The sequence below is a fragment of the Myxocyprinus asiaticus genome, chromosome 19, assembly GCF_019703515.2.
Source record: "Myxocyprinus asiaticus isolate MX2 ecotype Aquarium Trade chromosome 19, UBuf_Myxa_2, whole genome shotgun sequence".
Lineage (NCBI taxonomy): Eukaryota > Metazoa > Chordata > Actinopteri > Cypriniformes > Catostomidae > Myxocyprinus > Myxocyprinus asiaticus.
In genome coordinates this window covers 33049321-33069272 of record NC_059362.1, presented here as the reverse complement: position 1 = coordinate 33069272, position 19952 = coordinate 33049321, and the positions used below count along the sequence as shown (strand labels likewise).

Here is a 19952-nt window from a genome sequence, read left to right as displayed (position 1 = left end):
ATAATAATTAGCCCATTTATGGTTGCAGTAAAACATTTTCAGCCAGTTTCCAGCCTTTATGCTAATGCTATTAAGTCTTAGAATTTTCTTACACATTGTTATATGGTTTGGTGTATCTGTGTAAAGCTTTTTCCTTCTGCAGACTAAATAAATAACTCATCAGATTCCTGTATCCTGTGCAAAAATAAACCTACTATTTCTAAAGTAATTTGTTTTCAAGTTTAAACAGATGTGTGTGCTTATTCACTATACATAGGCCTGTTCTTTTAACAAGGTTTGTGTAATGTGATAACCAGAGCTCTCTCTTTCTGATTATTCTCCTCGGTTTCTTGTTTTCAGGACGATGAGAAGTTTTTGACTGAGCTTTTTGCACAGCTAACTGATGAAGCCACAGATGACGACAAACGGCATGAATTGGTAAGATAACGTCATTACCAATGGATGCAATAACTCAAAAATAGATGCAGATGAAATTCCCAATTGCTGACTTGTTGCGATACTGATACTGTTGTCATATCCAGGTGAATTTCCTTAAGGAGTTTTGTGCGTTTTCCCAAACGTTACAACCACAGAACAGAGATGCATTCTTCAAAACGCTTTCCAACATGGGAATCCTGCCAGCGTTGGAAGTTATTCTTGTAAGAGATTTCTGATATTCCAAAGAAGAGATTTACTGTCAAACCCTAGCTGAAGAGGCTTATGCTTCATTATAAACTTTAGTTTGTGTTGGCTTTTTTCTTTCTGTACCTTAACAAATTAAATCCACACTCATGCCCTTTCTTATAGTACATCTAAAAATTTTATGCTACACAGAGAACCGGTTCTGCAACATCTGAAACTCTCTGATTAGCATGGACTTTCCTCTCAATGAAAAATCGTAACTTTAGTTTGCTCTCTTTCTCTGTTGTGTTTACTAACTTGTGTGTGCTTTGTGTGAAAGGGCATGGACGATGTGCATGTGCGTGGAGCGGCCACTGATATATTTTCCTACCTGGTGGAGTACAATCCTTCCATGGTGCGAGAGTTTGTTATGCAGGAGTCTCAACAGAACGATGATGTAAGTGACACACATCCACTGACCCATGTGATCTTTCTGTCTGTTTGCTGTTAGCCATGCCTGTCATCCTCAATACTTCTCTCTGTTCATGTATAGGACATTCTGTTGATAAATCTGATCATTGAGCATATGATCTGTGACACGGATCCAGAGTTGGGTGGAGCTGTACAGTTAATGGGGTTACTCAGGACACTAGTAGACCCAGAGAACATGCTGGCAACTGCTAATGTGAGTCATGTTTTAATATAAATGTATTCAGGGTTCCCACGGTCATGGAAAAACTGGAAATGTCAAGGAATTTGAAAATTTTGTTTTTCAGGGCTGGAAAAATTATGCTTTGAAATAGTACATAAGCTAAATATTGCTCTTGTGTTGTTAGACTTGCTTACTAGCCATAGCGATGTCTGATTGTTATCGATGAGCGGATTGTTATTTTGAGAAAATGACTCCGATTCAAACTGCTTGAGTTCAAACCCATTTTGTGAATCCTTTCGGCTGATTCATTTAAAAGACCTGGTTCAAAAGAGTCATTTGTCTGTTAATTGGACATCATGGCTTACGCGATGTTTGTTGTGTGCAGCGAGCTCATCTCAACCGATAAGGGTAAAAAGATATGGTTCACGATTCTATATAATCTCGATTAGATACAATAACACTTAAATAACAAAATATTATTATTATTTATTTATTTTTTTTCTGAAAATATGTTTGAGCAAAATGCTCAATTTCTCATCAGAATAAAGTTATTTAATACACTATATAAATGCTCAAAGTTTAAATAATAAGATTTGCTCATACCTTTCTCTATAAAAAAATGTCACAAACAAATAAGCTTTCAAAAATAGTGGGCCACATTCAGGCTGATCACGTGCAGAACAAGCAATAGAACTGAACAAAACCTGTCCTGAAAAAGTATGTGAAAGTGTAATTTATATTTTAATAATTTATCATCATTATAATCAAAATGTAACTTTGTAAAAAAAAAAAAAAAAAAAAAAAAAATATATATATATATATATATATATACTATATTGCCAAAAGTATTCGCTCACCCATCCAAATAATTGAATTCAGGTGTTCCAATCACTTCCATGGCCACAGGTGTATAAAATGAAGCACCTAGGCATGCAGACTGCTTCTACAAACATTTGTGAAAGAATGGGCCGTTCTCAGGAGCTCAGTGAATTCCAGCGTGGTACTGTGATAGGATGCCACCTGTGCAACAAGTCCAGTCGTGAAATTTCCTCGCTACTAAATATTCCACAGTCAACTGTCAGTGGTATTATAACAAAGTGGAAGCGATTGGGAATGACAGCAACTCAGCCACGAAGTGGTAGGCCATGTAAAATGACAGAGCGGGGCCAGCGGATGCTGAGGCGCATAGTGCGCAGAGGTCGGCAACTTTCTGCAGAGTCAATCGCTACAGACCTCCAAAGTTCATGTGGCCTTCAGATTAGCTCAAGAACAGTGCGTAGAGAGCTTCATGGAATGGGTTTCCATGGCCGAGCAGCTGCATCCAAGCCATACATCACCAAGTGCAATGCAAAGCGTCGGATGCAGTGGTGTAAAGCACGCCGCCACTGGACTCTAGAGCAGTGGAGACGTGTTCTCTAGAGTGACGAATCACGCTTCTCCATCTGGCAATCTGATGGACGAGTCTGGGTTTGGCGGTTGCCAGGAGAACGGTACTTGTCTGACTGCATTGTGCCAACTGTGAAGTTTGGTGGAGGGGGGATTATGGTGTGGGGTTGTTCTTCAGGAGCTGGGCTTGGCCCCTTAGTTCCAGTGAAAGGAACTCTGAATGCTTCAGCATACCAAGAGATTTTGGACAATTCCATGCTCCCAACTTTGTGGGAACAGTTTGGGGATGGCCCCTTCCTGTTCCAACATGACTGCGCACCAGTGCACAAAGCAAGGTCCATAAAGACATGGATGAGCGAGTTTGGTGTGGAAGAACTTGACTGGCCTGCACAGAGTCCTGACCTCAACCCGATAGAGCACCTTTGGGATGAATTAGAGAGAAGACTGCGAGCCAGGCCTTCTCGTCCAACATCAGTGTCTGACCTCACAAATGCGCTTCTGGAAGAATGGTCAAAAATTCCCATAAACACACTCCTAAACCTTGTGGAAAGCCTTCCCAGAAGAGTTGAAGCTGTTATAGCTGCAAAGGGTGAGCCGATGTCATATTAAACCCTATGGATTAAGAATGGGATGTCACTTAAGTTCATATGCGTCTAAAGGCAGATGAGCGAATACTTTTGGCAATATAGTGTGTGTGTGTGTATATATATATATATTCTATTCATTAATATTATATCATGAAATTGGAATATTAATTGAGGAAACGATCCGTTTTTATCTTCAGCACTTTTCATCAAAACAAGGTGATTTTCCAGGTATTCCAGTACTTGCATTTCTAAAAGCTAAATTAAAGCATTTTAAGCACTTTAAGGACCTTGTGTGAACCCTGTAAACAGTGTTGAAAAAAGTGCAGTAGGGGTGAAATCAAGTGTTAGAGAGATTATGATGTTTGACGCATCATTTCTTTTATGATTACATGGACAGAAAACAGTGTTGCAAATTTCGAAATATCGAGTTATACCATGATATTATTTGTCATTTCTTTGGTATGCGATATATATCGAAATTCTATATATTGTTCCATCCCTAGTGAAAAGTGTTGGAAAACACACTGGTGCGCACTCTAAAGATTTAATTCAGTAACTCACAAGATAATATCTGAAGAAACCACATACAAATGCTACAAAGTGTTTCAGACTGGATTTTAAATGATTGTTGCAATAATTTATGTTTTGTCGCATTTGCGACCATTTTAGTCACAGTTTGGAGCCCTGCTGACTGGAAAAGTCATGGAAAATAATTTGTCAAGTGTGGGAACCCTGTATATTTGATGTCTTGAACTTTGGACTACCTTGTCATTGTTGTATGTCAGGTCCTATTAAATGTGCTGTAAGCGATTTTAGCCATTCAAGAATTTCCACAAACTGAGCTGTTGGATTAGCTGTGCCCCCTTTTTCCATAACACCGCACTCCACCAATACCAAATTATTAAAACCGTCGCAAGCAGAAAGGGTTGTCAAAACAACAGCAGCAAAATAGCGCCCTCAGCTGACAGCTGTTATAAGCAACATGGCATAAAATTGCCATTATTCCTCAATAATTAGCTGCATCTACAATACTATTAGAACGCGCAAAATGATTGAGAGGCAGAAAGCTTCATTGTCCGCAGTCCGCAGACACATTTTTGTTTTCTGTTTACAGAGACCGGTGAGATATTTCAGGACACTTATTTCATTAATATCTTTCAGGGAGTAGTAACATTTTTGACATACCTTTCCGTGAAAAAATTGCTTACAGCATCTTTAACTTCTAAAGATTTAGTTTCTAAAGATCTGTGCTGCAACTCATGAACAAATAGATTTTGACAGTTGCAATTATCTGGTTCCATGCAGAAAACAGAGAAGACTGAGTTCTTGAGTTTCTTCTATAAGCATTGCATGCATGTGCTTTCTGCTCCACTTCTGGCCAACACCACAGAAGAAAAACCCAGCAAAGGTAATAATGAATAATAATTATTATTATTATGTATATTTTTTTTGTGTATGTGTGCATGGATGCATGCTTGTAAGATGTATCATGTATAGAAATGAGTGTTTTTTGTAGGCTGATTTAAAGATTATGTGCATCTTAGAATCAGTTCTCAATTGACATTTGCAGACCTATTTAAAGACTGAACCTCTTCTTTCTCACTGTGTGTGTTTGTCTTGACAGATGATTTCCAGACGTGTCAGCTGCTGGCTTTGATCGTCGAGCTGCTTACTTTCTGTGTGGAGCATCACACGTATCACATAAAGAACTACATCATCAACAAAGACATCCTTCGCAGAGTGCTGGTTCTCACTGCATCTCAACACGCTTTCTTAGCCTTATGTGAGTATATGCGCACACATAGGCATTGAATTTAAAGACCACATGAATCCCTTGTCACAACACATATGTTTCCAAATGTAAAATAATTTTCTACAGGAAATAGATTTTTATCCATCCACATTTGATTGGATTGTGAAAAGTAGGCAATTATATTATTGATTGATAATTTTCCCCTTCCCATGTCAGAAGAAACTTGCTTCATATGTGAAGAAAGCTATAACATTTTGATTAATGGTTATAACATTTTATTTCTTTAATGAGCACTGACGGATCATGAACAAGAAAAACCAGGGACATTTAAAAGAAAAAGAAAAAGTTAAGGGTCAATTTAGATTTCATGTTTTCATTAAATTGCTATTAAATATCAGTCAGGTGCTTGTCTAATTTGACCTCCTTTTGGTCTTGTCTAATGTGTGATGCAAAGCTTTTAAGCTAAGCTCAGACCAAATCATCTGGGGGTGAACAGTGGTTAGACAAACATAGCTGTGTTTCTAATACTGAAAGTTTGAAAAGTTTGTCAAAATCTTTAGACTCCGTCAGATGAGTAAAACCATAAAAATGAGAGGCACGGTATATGTAGTCATGATACTCGTGGGGGTGGGAAAAAAAATAGATTCTGTTACAAATCAATGATTTTAAAGTAGTCTCTATGATGAAAAATAAATTTTTAAAATAATTTGAAAAAATTCATGCTTTGCTTAAAGCTAGAGTATGCAACTTATATCAGAAGCATTTTTTGTTATACTGGTTGAAAGTCTTTTTGCATCCTGACAACAATCAATAAATCAAGTGTTCTGATACTAAAAAAGTTTTTATCTGTGGCAGTCACAGGCCTGTAAAAGGCCCATCCAATCATTTCATTTGGCCCGAATGCAATAATTTAATGACCTGCCTGCTTGTCTAACTACGTACCTGCCTACCTCCGCGCATTCTGCCCGTGCACTCAATGGCGCGAGTTGGGGGGCGGGACTATCTGACTGTTTGACCAACTGCAGGCAAGGGGCGTATTCAGAAAGCTGTTTTAAAAGCAACGTTTATTTTTTCAATACCATTCGGTGGCGCTAGTGACGTAGAAATTACACACTCCAGCTTTAATATGCTAATCTAATGATATATAGATATCCACAGTTTTCCTGAGCAACCACTAGGTGGCACCATCTAATTGCCTGTTTTCTAGTCTCGACACGTATTGTGTAAAACTTACCGAAACGAGTAATCCAGACGGAGAACAACAACCATTTAAGTGTTATATGGAATAAAAATTAATTTCACACTCAACTTGTGCAGTTGTTGGCTGTCATAACTCAAAGTATTTAATAATATAAATGTAACTAACCTCGGACCATTGCTTCCTGTCATCTACTCAGGTGAGGCACTGTTAAAAAAAAAAAAAAAAAAGGGGTCATCTTGACTATAGAGCCACATGTTTTTTGACAACTTCTACAAATGTAATAATTTACTTGCTAAGAATAAACATTGATGCGGTTGAAAATACTGGGTACCGGAAATTGAAAACAGGCGAACGGTGGAACACTTCCGCGTTCAGGAAAAATGTGGATAGGAAGCTATATTTTTTGCAGAGATCCACACAAACAGGTTTTATGTGCGAGAAGTTTAGTCTCTCTAATTCTTTACATTTTGTCCTTTTAATACAACGCTGCTACAGCATCAAAGCACCGCTTGTTCACTGTCAGACATCAAATCCTCTGCGGTGATCAATGTTCCTGTTATAATTCAAAATCAACAGGTTTATTTATGAGGTGGTGTGGAGAATATTTTTTTGGAGTCATTCGCAAATTCTGCATTAATATATAGTTGAGTAGTACAAAGGGATTATCAGACTGTTGGATGCCGGTGAACTACATGTTGCGCACCTGCAACATTTATAAACTTAACAGCAATGCGCTTTAAATTCAGAGTGAGGATTGCTCTGTGATTCCAAGAGCTATGGTTATATTGAAGCGCGTCATTCATTGAGTCTTGTTTTGAGAAATCTAGCTGAATTTAGTAAGGTTTATGCTTCAAACAAGAAAAAATTACAATGAGTTTAAAAAAAAAAAGGACAATTCAAAGGGGAAGCAAGTTCATTTTTATTACCCCATGAGCAGTTTTTTTTTTTTTTTTTTTTTTTTTACAAGGTTCATTTTTGTAAGATTCCTCTAAAAACAAGACTTAATCTTATGCCATTTTGCTTTTCAAGTAAATATATTTTGTTTTAATAATGTTTAGATATTTGTACTGGAAAGCAAGACAAAAATATAAAATACTTTCCTTTTTCTTGGGTTCCTTTCCTAGTCGACTAATAGCTTAGACAATCAATTTTGAAAATTGGTGGTTATACACATCCCTACCTTTTTACCTGCAATTTCTGTATTACAGAGTGAAGGAATTGTCAGGTGAGACACAACTGTTCTTCAAAAAACATAAAAAAGTGGGGTTGTTAACACAGCGAAATATAACATCAAATTGCAATTGTGGCAATCCCCAGACCTACTACTCGCCATCATAGCACTGAACATTCAAACTGCAGAATAAATAACACCAAAAACTCAGATGCTGATCCAACAGTGAAAGGCACTGTTCATAATTATTAATGTTACACTATTATTACAACACATGCCAAGTAATTCTACATTCATTGCCAGCAGCATTATTAATAAGCACTAATCTATTTTGGAAAAAGACAAAACACTAGGTGCTACCCTGCTGACAGACATCTGTTATGACTTGGCTGTTAAATCGCTCTGCGCTTTTCTCGCTAATTTCACTTGTCCAGGTGCTTTGCGTTTCATGAGGAAAATTGTTGGTCTGAAGGATGAGTTTTATAACCGATACATTATGAGGAACTTCCTGTTTGAGCCAGTGGTCAAAGCTTTCCTCAATAATGGATCCAGATACAACCTCATCAACTCCGCTATCATAGAGATGTTTGAGTATGTCAGAGTGGTGAGTACACTTATACAGACATCACATCAGATAATTGGTTTTAATCAGCCATCTTTATGCTTTACACTACAACTAACAGAGCTTACAGCTGATAATGGGAGTGGTGAACAGCTACAGATTAATAAGATAAGACTGGTAGATCATGTTTATGTTTTGTGCATAATTGCTGCATTCTGTGTGTAAAGGAGGATGTGAAGTCCCTGACAGCTCATATCATAGAGAACTACTGGAAGGCCCTGGAGGACGTAGACTATGTTCAGACGTTTAAAGGACTGAAGCTCCGATATGAACAGCAGAGAGAAAGACAGGACAACCCGAAACTTGACAGGTCAGTGGTCAAGTCAAGTCCAATGTGGTTTATTTTCTTTCCAGCCATATACAAGTATACATTAGTTTCACCAGGTTTGCAGTGCAAATTACAGACAGGACAAGGCACATTTACTGACAAACTTCTGTTATTATGTTAACATACATTAAATATGCACATACACACTTCAAACAAAACACATACGTTTTTTTTTTTATTATTAAGTTTTATTGATTCCATGTAACATATATAAATATAATAATAATAAAAAATAACAAAATATATAGAATCACATTATATTATTTACAACCCTTCCTCCCAAATACTGTGTAACAATAATACAAAAAGACAAACAATAATTGGAGAGTACACATAGTTTGCACGTATAAACCACACAAGTTTGCACGCGCAAAAAATGTCCAAAGAGTGTCATACACAGGTGTTCTGACACTCTTACATTTGTTAAATAGCAGAGGTTTTATGATGATGTCATATAATCTTATTAAAAATATATTTATAATAAATGCCATATTGAATGAAAGCCAAACTGTGAGTAGACTTGTCACGATTACTCAATTTAATTCGATTACTCGATTAAAAAAATTCCTCAAATTGCCGAATCGATGTAAATGTGTTCTTCCTCATATAAATTAAATTTCATGATGATTAAGTTTGTAATAGTTCTTAAGCTACTTTGGCTTACCTGAAGGACAAATGAGTAGAAACATGTATCTCTTAGTGATGTGATTACTGTTAATATTGTGTTCTGTTTTACATGTAAGTGATATTTAAAAAACAACAAACAAATAAAATGGCTTCTATATCTCAATAAAATAGTTAAAACATGAACAGAACTCATCCTCAATGAACAAGATTTGTGGGCAGGCATTGTTTTTTTGAAAGATAAAATATTTTATTTCCATGGCTTGCTTTCCCATATTTGAGTTTTAAACTGAAATATCTAGATCACGTTGAACTAGATCTACTAGAAAAGTAGATCTTGCATAAAAAAAAAAGAAAAGGTGGGCACACCTGGAGTAGCCAATCTCTTTCAGCTTGAATTATATATATATATATATATATATATATATATATATATATATATATATATATATATATATATATATATATGTATATATATGTATATAGTGTGTGTGTGTGTGTGTATGTATGTATGTGATATATATATGTATATAATGTATATGTGTGTGTGTGTGTGTATGTATGTATGTGTATATATATATATATATATATAAAATATGTATATGTGTCTGTTTTATATTATAGATCTGCATTGGGTGTCTGTTGGCTTGTTGACAACTTTATGCAATCTGAGTTATTCAAAAAAATTTTCAATTACTCGATTAATCGTCAGAATATTTGTTAGATTACTCGGTTACCAAAAGATGGCACGTACCTTTTGAATGATGTAAAACTGCCGCTGTTTTGTTCCAAGCAGTCTTCAGCGAACAACATCCAATTGAACAAAGTGTGCACTAGGGCTGCAACTAATGATTATTTTGATAATTGATTATTAGAACAATTATTCGACTATTCAGCGATTATTGCAATGATGAATCATTAGCTCTTAACCGATTATTCAGCTAAATAATTCACTGAATTACAGGGGAAAAATACTTTTTATTATATTTAATTCAGTAAAGAAATTCACTGCAAAAAATCCTATTGTTATTAAGTGTTTTTGTCTTGTTTTCCATTTAAAATTGTCTAAAAATCCTTAAAACAAGATACATTTACTTGGGAAGCAACATATAAGATGTTAAGAATTGTTTTCTGAGAATATATCTTAATCTTGAGGATTTTTAGATATTTTAAAATATTTGTATTTTTAATATTATATTCTACATTCTCAGATAACAATTTTTTCTTCTGCAGTATAGCTCCTAAAGAAAATGTATGGAGTTTTAGATATTTATATTGGAAAACAAGCCAAAACAAAAATCAAAAATGTATTTTGTTGCAGTGTATAATAGGGCGAAGACTACCGTCTCTCACCTTTCTGTTCACTTAAGTCCATCTATAACTCTTTAAAAAAAAAAAAAAAAAAAAAAGACTCTCTCTTATTATTAAAGCTGCATATTGGCAATTTTCTTCATGATAAGAAATGCACAGATACATATATTATGATTCAATAAGTCACGAGTCATCACGTTATAATCTAGCTGCATTAAGCCCGCGCTCGAGGGATGAACGTCCCGCGACAGAGTGTGCCTTTGCCAGGTGCAGTTTCAATCTCTCCCCCTTATTGGGACATTCGCACAACTCATAGAAGAGGCGCTGACCGCAAAGAGAAATGCCAGTTGTGGAGTTTGTAGTTATTTACATGACCTGCTTCCGTATTATTTGAACTTTAATAAAGCTATAACGTGTTCAGTATAACTGCATTTAAGATGGAACGCCGGGGTGTTTCCTTTAAAGAGCTCTGGCTCTGCTTATTCCACAACGAGAGTGCTTCTGTATTTACATATTTGGTTTTTTTGTATAATTCCCTCATACTTGGCGATCTACATCACCTGAAGCTTTACATCACCTATTCTCAGTCAGAGGCGAACTGCAGTGCTGCTCTTGCGCGTCATCATTAGAGTTTAATGTGGTCCAATGTTACGTTAAAGGAGATCAAACGACTATCCAACAATGAAAATTGTCAATTTTTTTATTGTCAATAACGTCGACTAATCGTTTCAGCCCTAGTGTGCATATTTACAGAAATATTGATGGATTTTCATGTTTACCTCATGAAGAATGATTGTCCATTTTCCACTAAATTATGCGATGTGATGCACACGCTGATGACACGCTGTAATACTCTCATATGGTGATTTACAATCCTCCAGGAAGCTAGAGGTGCACAAGTTCATTTCTCACTCCAAATATCTTCAAGTGAAGAAGACTTGCTATGACATCATGCCTACCTCAGTACCCACAAACAAGGGACTTCCCCATACCATGCCATAGTAGGATAAATTATGTATAAAGCATAAAACTAATGAGTTAACTGTTGACACTTAAATATATAGACGAATACAAAAATATTGGTTGGTCTATTATTTCCATGCAGTCTATGATATATGGTATATGATTATTAGGGATGCATGATATATCTGCATCCGATATATTATTGGCCGATAACAGGGAAAATCAAAATATTATTATCGTGCCGATAATAGAATTACCGCCGATATTTTCACCGATAATTTGTAATGGTTTATTTGCTTGCGGCAGTGAATCTCTGACTGCCTGCAACGTCTTTTATTCAGGCGGGGTCTCAGGCAGCCCCAAGCGATGTGTGTGCGCATGCGCACCAGCGTGCACACCAGTGCTGCAGACAGATCATGTTCCACTCAAGCACCGGTTCGAAAACATCGTGAAAAAGAAGCTACGCTTTTCGGATCCATGTAAAATGACAGTTCCATGCACTGTTTTTCAGGAGTAGTGCTCCCCCATCTACAGCCCCACGGCAAAAGAAAAAAATTTCCAGAGTCGTGAAAGTCTGTTTGCAGTCTGAATTGAATGTTGGAGAGATGAAAAAGACCATATGATGCAAAATAATGGGAAGGAAACAGGTCTTTGAAATGAGTTTGTGTTCACTGGCAAAACACATCCAGCGTGTGTATTCTGATTCACACACAAATTACTCTTATGAACCGTTTCTTTTTAGTGAATCAAAACAGACAGCTCATCCAGTGTAGTCGAAAATGACGCTTATGAAGTGATTCTTTTAATAAATCGTTCAAATAGACTCAAACTGACGAATTTCCTTATGCCAAGCTGTATTTAAAGAGATATATTTGCAACAAGTTGTTTTTTTGTGATAAATATTCTTTTATAAAAAAAGCATTAAAACATCACATTTCTCAGCAAATAATCAGAGTAATGGCAAGTAACATGTAAACGGGATTGAAGTGGTTGGCCTAAATCATGTTAACATCTTAATCTAATTATTCCTTATACTCTGATCATTGCAATAATCACAGTATTGGTGCACATGTAAACGTAGCCAGTGTGGGAAATAGCACAATGTTACTTGTAGCACGGCATTGCGATTAAAACGAGCCCCAAAACAACCTAACACGGTTCATAGATCTTGATAAAATTTTCACAGAGTGACTTGATATGGCTAAAAACGTAAGTTTGAGAGTCAAACGAATGTGCTTCTTGTATTTTACGAGTTGATACTTCTGTATCGTTATGACTCATGCCTATTCCATCTGTATGATGTTACCTATTCCCACTATGATTGTTGTGTTCACATAGTTATACAGTGGAACTGTCACAGATGAGCTGTGTAAGCATCTGTGAATGAGATGTGCATAAGCACACATACATAACAAACACAATCACACACACCACCACTGCACACGCAGTATGTCTGCTATCATAAATCTTACGCCATATACACAGAGATTAGGGTTTTCATTGTGTGTTTTGTTGTTTTAATGTTTGTTTCATGCTGTCTATCGCCACATGACAAATTTTTCAAATGAGAAGCTTTTAATGAATTGGCTAGCAGTTCCAGGTTAAATCGATTCAAGGCTTGCGGTCAAAACAAGGGAACACAGTTTAACAGGTTAAAAGACGATGATTGACAAGTCGAGAAATGGCAAACCATGGCTCTGGGAAGTCGCCAGATATATTAAACCGTAGCCCAGGGTGTGAAATTAGCACCTGCAAAATGCGACGAGGATGAATCCAGCTCCTTATTCGCAAGCTGATGGAACACAGAGTTATCACTCATTCTTCTCTGTTTAGTCATCTGAAAACAGTTTGCAAGAATAGTGTCATCAATGAGAATGCTGTAAATGACCTCAGACCATCCTAGAAGTGCTTGAAGTTTAGTTTGCTTTATTTCCACGGAGCAGTTTGCTCTTAACATGCATTGTGAACACAACCCTGCAGTAGGGCTGAAACGATTAGTCGACGTTATTGACAACGTCGACAGTAAAACATTTTGACAAAAAATGTTAGTTGTTGAATAGTCATTTGATCTCATTTAACGTAACGAGATCATTTGAAATGCTAATGATGACACGCGAGAGGCAGCATTTCAGCTCGCGCTTGATTGAGGAGGAAGAAAACACCACTCACAGTCCAGACGCACTCCAAACTTTCCAAACAGCTTAAGGCGATGTAGATCGCAAAATATTAGGGAACTATAATACAAAAATACAAAATAAGTAAATACAGAAGCAGTGTCGTCCTTACGTGAACTAAAGCGGAGCCGTACATGTTCCGCTTGAGCAAAACTTGCCTGTCAGAGCGTCTAAAAATGAAACACCCCGGTGTTATATACCTTTAATGCATTCTTTATTAAAGTTAAAATAATGAGGAAGCAGGTTGTGTAAATAAGTAAAAACTCCTAGACTGGCAATTCTCTGTGCGGTCAGTCACATGCAAAACAGCACGAGAGTTTCAAACTTCTCCTGGCTGATAAACACTCACGTCCGCGCTTGCTGCAGCTAGTTTATAACATGATGGCTCACGACGTAGAGAATCGTAATATGTTATGGTGTGTATGTTGTCATGAAGAAAATTGGCGATACACGGCTCTATTTAGAGAGTTTGTTTTTTCTGAGTTTAAGATGGATCAAAGTTAACAAAAAGGTGAGAGAGTGTAGTCTTAGCCCAATATACAATGTAAAAAAAAAAAGGTTTTTGATTTGTCTTTTTTGGTTTATTTTCCATTATAAATATCTAAAACTCTTAAGTATATTTACTTTTATGAGCGATACTGCACAAGAAAAAATTACCGGAGAATGTTTAATAATATTTAATATATTTTAAAATATCTAAAAATCCTTAAAACAAAATACGTTTACCTGAGAAGCAACATATAAGATATTTAGACTCGCTTTCAGATAATATATATTGAATATAAGCGTAGTTTGCCTTTACTGCACTGGCAGAAGTATGAACAAGTGAAAAAATACACTTGTATACAAAATACAATTCTCTGAAAGCAAGTCTTAATATCTTATGTTGCTTCTAAAGTAAATGAATCTTGTTTTAAGGATTTTTAGATCATTTTAAATGGAAAATGAGACAAAAACACTTTAACAAAAGAATTTTGTTTTGCAGTGAATTTAATTAATTAAACTTCCAAGTATTTTTGTTCCTTGTAATTCAGTGAATGTCATTTAGAGGTATTTTTAAAACATGATTTTGTCTTCTTTATTGTTAGTAAACGTTTAATACAACCTTTTAAGTCGATGCACAAGCTGAATAGTCAGTTCAGCTTGTGATTAATTGTTGCAATAATTGCCAGAATAGTCGAATAATTGTTCTAATAATCGTTAGATTAGTAAATTGTTAATATTTATTTTTTTAAATTATCGTTAGTTGCAGCCCTACTCTGCAGGTTCACTTATGTACAGTTGAAGTCAGAAGTTTACATACACCTTAGCCAAATACATTTAAACTCAGTTTTTCAAAATACCTGACATTTAATCGTAGAAAACTTTCCCTGTCTTAGGTCAGTTAGGATCACTGCTTTATTTTAAGAGTGTGAAATGTCAGAATAATAGTATAGAGAATTATATATTTCAGCTTTTATTTCTGTCATCATATTCCCAGTGGGTCAGAAGTTTACACACACTTTGTTAGTATTTGGTAGCATTGCCTTTAAATTGTTTAACTTGGGTCAAACGTTTTGGGTAGCCTTCCACAAGCTTCTCACAATAAGTTGATGGAATTTTTGCCCATTCCTCCTCACAGAACTGGTCAGGTTTGTAGGCCTCCTTGCTCGCACACGCCTTTTCAGTTCTGCCAACAAATGTTATATCGGATTGAGGTCAGGGCTTTGTAATGGCCACTCCAATACCTTGACTTTGTTGTCCTTAAGCCATTTTGCCACAACTTTGGAGGTATGCTTGGGGTCATTGTCCATTTGGAAGACCCATTTGCGACGAGCTTTAACTTCCTGGTTGATGTCTTGAGATGTTGCTTCAATATATCCACATAATTTTCCTTCCTCATGATGCCATCTATTTTGTGAAGTGCACCAGTCCCTCCTGCAGCAAAGCACCCCCACAACATGATGCTGCCACCCCCATACTTCACGGTTGGGATGGTGTTCTTCAGCTTGCAAGCCTCACCCTTTTTCCTCTAAACATAACGATGATCATTATGGCCAAACAGTTAAATTTTTGTTTCATCAGACCAGAGGACATTTCTCTAAAAAGTAAGATCTTCGTCCCCATGTGCACTTGCAAACAGTAGTCTGGCTTTTTTATGCTGATTTGGAGCAGTGGCTTCTTCCTTGCTGAGCAGCCTTTCAGGTTATGTCGATATAGGATTTGTTTTACTGTGGATATAGATACTTGTCTACCTGTTTCCTCCAGCATCTTCACAAGGTCCTTTGCTGTTGTTCTGGGATTGATTTGCACTTTTTGCAGCAAACTACGTTAATCTCTAGAAGACAGAATGCGTCTCCTTCCTGAGTGGTATGATGGCTGCGTGGTCCCATGGTGTTTATACTTGCGTACTATTGTTTGTACAGATGAACATGGTACCTTCAAGCATTTGGAAAGGATGAACCAGACTTGTCAAGATCCACAAATTTTTTTCTGAGGTCTTGGCTGATTTCTTTTGATTTTCCCATGATGTCAAGCAAAGAGGCACTGAGTTTGAAGGTAGGCCTTAAAATACATCCGCAGGTACACCTCCAGTTGACTCCAATTTGCCTATCAGAAGCTAACTGGCTAATTGCCTAAAGGCTTGACATCATTTTCTGGCATTTTCCAAGCTGCTTAAAGGCACAGTTAACTTGGTGTATGTAAACTTCTGACCCACTGGAATTATGATTATAATCAATTAAAAGTGAAACAATCTGTCTGTAAACAATTGTTGGAAAAATTACTCGTGTCATGCACAAAGTAGATGTCCTAAACGACTTGCCAAAACTATAGTTTGCTAATATGAAATCTGTGGAGTGGTTAAAAAATTAGTTTTAATGACTTCAACCTAAGTGTATGTAAACTTCTGACTTCAACTGTATATTTATATTAAAGACACAAAGACAAAAGTGATTAAATCATAAAGCAATACAAGACAACGTTCACCTTGAACCTAAAATGTGGTTATTTTCTTTTCTTTAGGCAGCATCAACTGCAATCACAAAACACAATACAAACAAAAATTCAATAAGAACACACATTTGGCGGCATTATTTTGGGAACACAAGGGAATTTATTAGGCTTCCCTTGTATTCCCAAACTGTGTACCTCAGTCCGGGTGGCGGAGGACGAATCCCAGTTGCCTCCGCGTCTGAGACGGTCAACCCGCGCATCTTATCACGTGGCTTGTTGAGCGTGTTGCCACGGAGACATAGCGTGTGGAGGCTTCCCGCCATCCACCGCGACAACCACGCTCAATTCACCATGCGCCCCACCGAGAACAAACCACATTATAGCGACCACGAGGAGGTTACCCCATGTGACTCTACCCTCCCTAGCAACCGGGCCAATTTGGTTGCTTAGGAGACCTGGCTGGAGTCACTCAGCACAACCTGGGATTCGAACTAGCGAACTCCAGGGGTGGTAGCCAGCGTATTTTACCACTGAGCTACCCAGGCCCCTATCCTTACATTTTTAATTGTCTTTAGTTCGTAATTTGTAGGCTATTAGTAATTTTCCACCTATTGTCGTAGACAGATATTTGCGTGATGGCAAATGGGGCCATTGGATACGATAAATATTAGGATTTGTGGAGGTGGTTTTATATGATTTTTTTATTACGTTAATTTTAATTGCTGTTTTCGTTTAGTTTAAAGTGCAATTTGAATTTGGAAACATCAAACTTTTTCGTATTTCAATAAATGAAAAATATTCACCGACTCTCAGCAGGGGGGTTAACGATGTAATCAGATATTGCAATATTTTTTCTATAAAATATGGTTAAAATATTTTTTTGCATATCACCCAGCCCTAGTGTCCAACATATTTGCGCATTTATTTGTGCAGTTTTTCTTAGTAAATCACCCGCAATATGCCCACGGCGTGCACACGATTTGATAGATTGCACAAGTATTTATAGTGTACATTCACATAGTGTACATTTCAAACCAATATTGACAAATATGGATGCTCTTATTTAGCAAAATCACTATCAAAATGCATGTAAGTTTTGATGAAAGTTGGTTGTTTCTGTATGTTTGTCACTAGTATGCGGTCGATTCTTAGAAATCACCGCTTTCGCAGGGATGCACGAACGCTGGAAGACGAGGAGGAGATGTGGTTTAACACAGATGAGGAAGACTTGGAGGATGGTGAAGCTGTAGTGCCACCCTCAGATAAGATGAAGAGCGACGAGGACCTGATGGATCCAATTAGCAAGTTCATGGAAAGGAAGAAATGTATGTGATTAGTACATGCATCCGCCATGACATGGATGACAACCCACTGTGATCTTCTATTTGATTGCTAATGCATACTTTATATGGTGGACATGAATCATCATCAGATTGCTTTGCAATTAACTTTTTTTCTTTCTTTCCCGAAGTAAAAGAGTCAGAGGAGAAGGAGGTGTTGACAGGAAAGGCAAGCCTCTCAGGACGGCAGAGCCCCAGTTTTAAACTCTCCTTCTCCAGCTCCCCAAAGTCCAGTCTGTCCTCTCCCCCAACCGCATCCCTCCACCCCGGTTCACCTGGTTCTCCAAGTTCTCCCGGGACAGGAGCCCGGAGTTCCCCCCCAATGGCAGCTGTCACCACTAAGGTTAGGCAACAGGAAAGTGAGGCTCCAACAAAAACCTGTGCACAATCACTTGCAAATTACATTGAAATGATGACAAAAACATTTTGTTACGCATTAAACATTTATTACTGTTTATTTGTTTTTGATGACATTACTCTCCTATTGCAGGGAGGTCTGGTGGGGTTGGTGGACTATCCCGATGATGATGAAGAGGACGAGGATGAGGAAGATGCAGACAGTAAAGAAGAAAGTCCTCCGCTGTCCAAGAAATCCAAGCTGAGCTCCTAAAGCACTCCCTTCTTCAATCAGCACAGAAATGCTCAAAGGGAGCATTATCCAGAGACTATTGCAGTGCTCAGCCTAGAAAACTCAAAACTGAAACTAAATGAATGAATACTCAAATGAATGGATAAATGAGTGAATGCTGCCCCCCACAGGAGTCCATGGGGTGCCATGTGAGGAACGGAAAAAGGGAGAGCAAGAGAGGGAGAAGTTTCGGTCACAGAATGAAAAGGTGAATGTCTCCACGTGGAGTTTGTCCAAGTGCCAATCTGGGAGAAAGCAAGAAAGACTTGTGAAATGGACAGAGAGATTGAAGAAAAGATCAAACTGGTTTGGACAAATTATTATAAAAAGGATTGAATAAAAAATGAATTCCGACAAAGCTAAAAGTACTGGGGGGTAAAAAAGACCTCACGCGCACTCACTCACAGACACTCAAAACTGGTGCCCCACTGAGCGTCCCAGGCTTAGACCAGGACACACTGCCCCCCTCTCAGGGAAGGACCTCACATGACCCAACTGGTCCAGCCAATCCACCACTCTCCTTTGCTGACTCAATCTTCATTTCTTTCTCTCCTTCCTATATGCCTTTATCTGTTGCCCTTTTTCCTCTTGATTATTTTTTTTCCTTAATTGAGTTTCTACGGCCAGACGGGACACTAGGGAGCAAAGGTCTGGGTCGTCATTGTTTATGATGTCACCGTTGTTCTTGTGGCTTAGTGGAAGTACTTCCTCTTTCAAAGCCAGCAGTTCCCTCCTTTTCTTATTCTGTTCTCCTCTCTCATTTTTTTAAATGACAAGAGACCTGCCTTGAAATGTTCAGGATGTTTTCATCCGCACTTGAACAGGTTTTTAAAACCTCGATGGGGGAGATAGTTTTACCTTTGTGTTGCCCTTCAAAACTGCAGATTTTTGGAAAATTTGTAAGCCCGTCTTGATTAAAGATTGAGTGGAACTCTAGATGTGATCGATTTTTGTCATATCTTCAATTTTCTTTTACAACATTAGTGTACTCTTTGTTGCTCGCTATATTTGGGACCATTAAAAAGATCTTTGCTGTTGTAGATCTCTCACGGTTGTGCTGGTTCCCTGTATATGTCAACTGTGCTGATATTTTGTCCTTGCTACTCTGGTCTCAATGTCTTTTGAAATGGAATTTCGTCACTGAAATGACGTTTGATCCTCCTGTCCAGTAATCTGAAAACATTCATGGAGAATCCTGCCTATGTTGACAGGGGCCGACTAAACAACCTGCACACAATTAAAGATAATAGTTTTCTATTTTCTGAATTACCATTTGTTTCACTTTGTATTTGAATACTCTCAGCTTCATGTAACAGGAATTAAGATGGTAAGGAAATCATAAGTTGTACATGCACCGTTTATTTTGGTGTCTGAGAATGAAGGTGCAGACAGATTTGTGCGCTAGAGGGCGCACTTCACCTTAAAGGGATAATTTACCCAAAATTAATTGTCTTCAAATGTACTCATCCTCATGTTGTTCCAAACATGTGTGACCTTTCTTCTGTGGAACACAAATTGAGATGTTGGTCAGAACGTTAGTTTCAGTCACCATTCACATTCATTGCTTTATTTTTTTTCCTTCCATACAATGAAAGTGAATGGTGACTTGAGGCTAACATTCTGGGAACATCTTTAGTGTTACATGGAAGAAAGTAATATGGGTTTGGAACAAAACGAG

At 37.4% G+C, this 19952-nt stretch overlaps 1 protein-coding gene across 1 annotated transcript in view; it reads left to right on the top strand.

Annotated features, from left to right (window-relative positions):
- The window catches only part of smek1 (SMEK homolog 1, suppressor of mek1 (Dictyostelium)), a 31149-nt gene extending 11618 nt beyond the window's left edge, over positions 1-19531 (top strand). The window contains exons 5-15 of the mRNA XM_051645568.1: positions 340-417; positions 522-638; positions 941-1057; positions 1154-1285; positions 4531-4633; positions 4850-5008; positions 7785-7954; positions 8140-8282; positions 17441-17631; positions 17778-17989; positions 18137-19531. Of these exons, the coding sequence (XP_051501528.1) occupies positions 340-417; positions 522-638; positions 941-1057; positions 1154-1285; positions 4531-4633; positions 4850-5008; positions 7785-7954; positions 8140-8282; positions 17441-17631; positions 17778-17989; positions 18137-18256 (1542 nt within the window). The 3' untranslated portion in view covers positions 18257-19531. The remainder of the gene's footprint in view (positions 1-339; positions 418-521; positions 639-940; positions 1058-1153; positions 1286-4530; positions 4634-4849; positions 5009-7784; positions 7955-8139; positions 8283-17440; positions 17632-17777; positions 17990-18136) is intronic.
- The last annotated feature ends 421 nt before the right edge of the window (positions 19532-19952 follow it).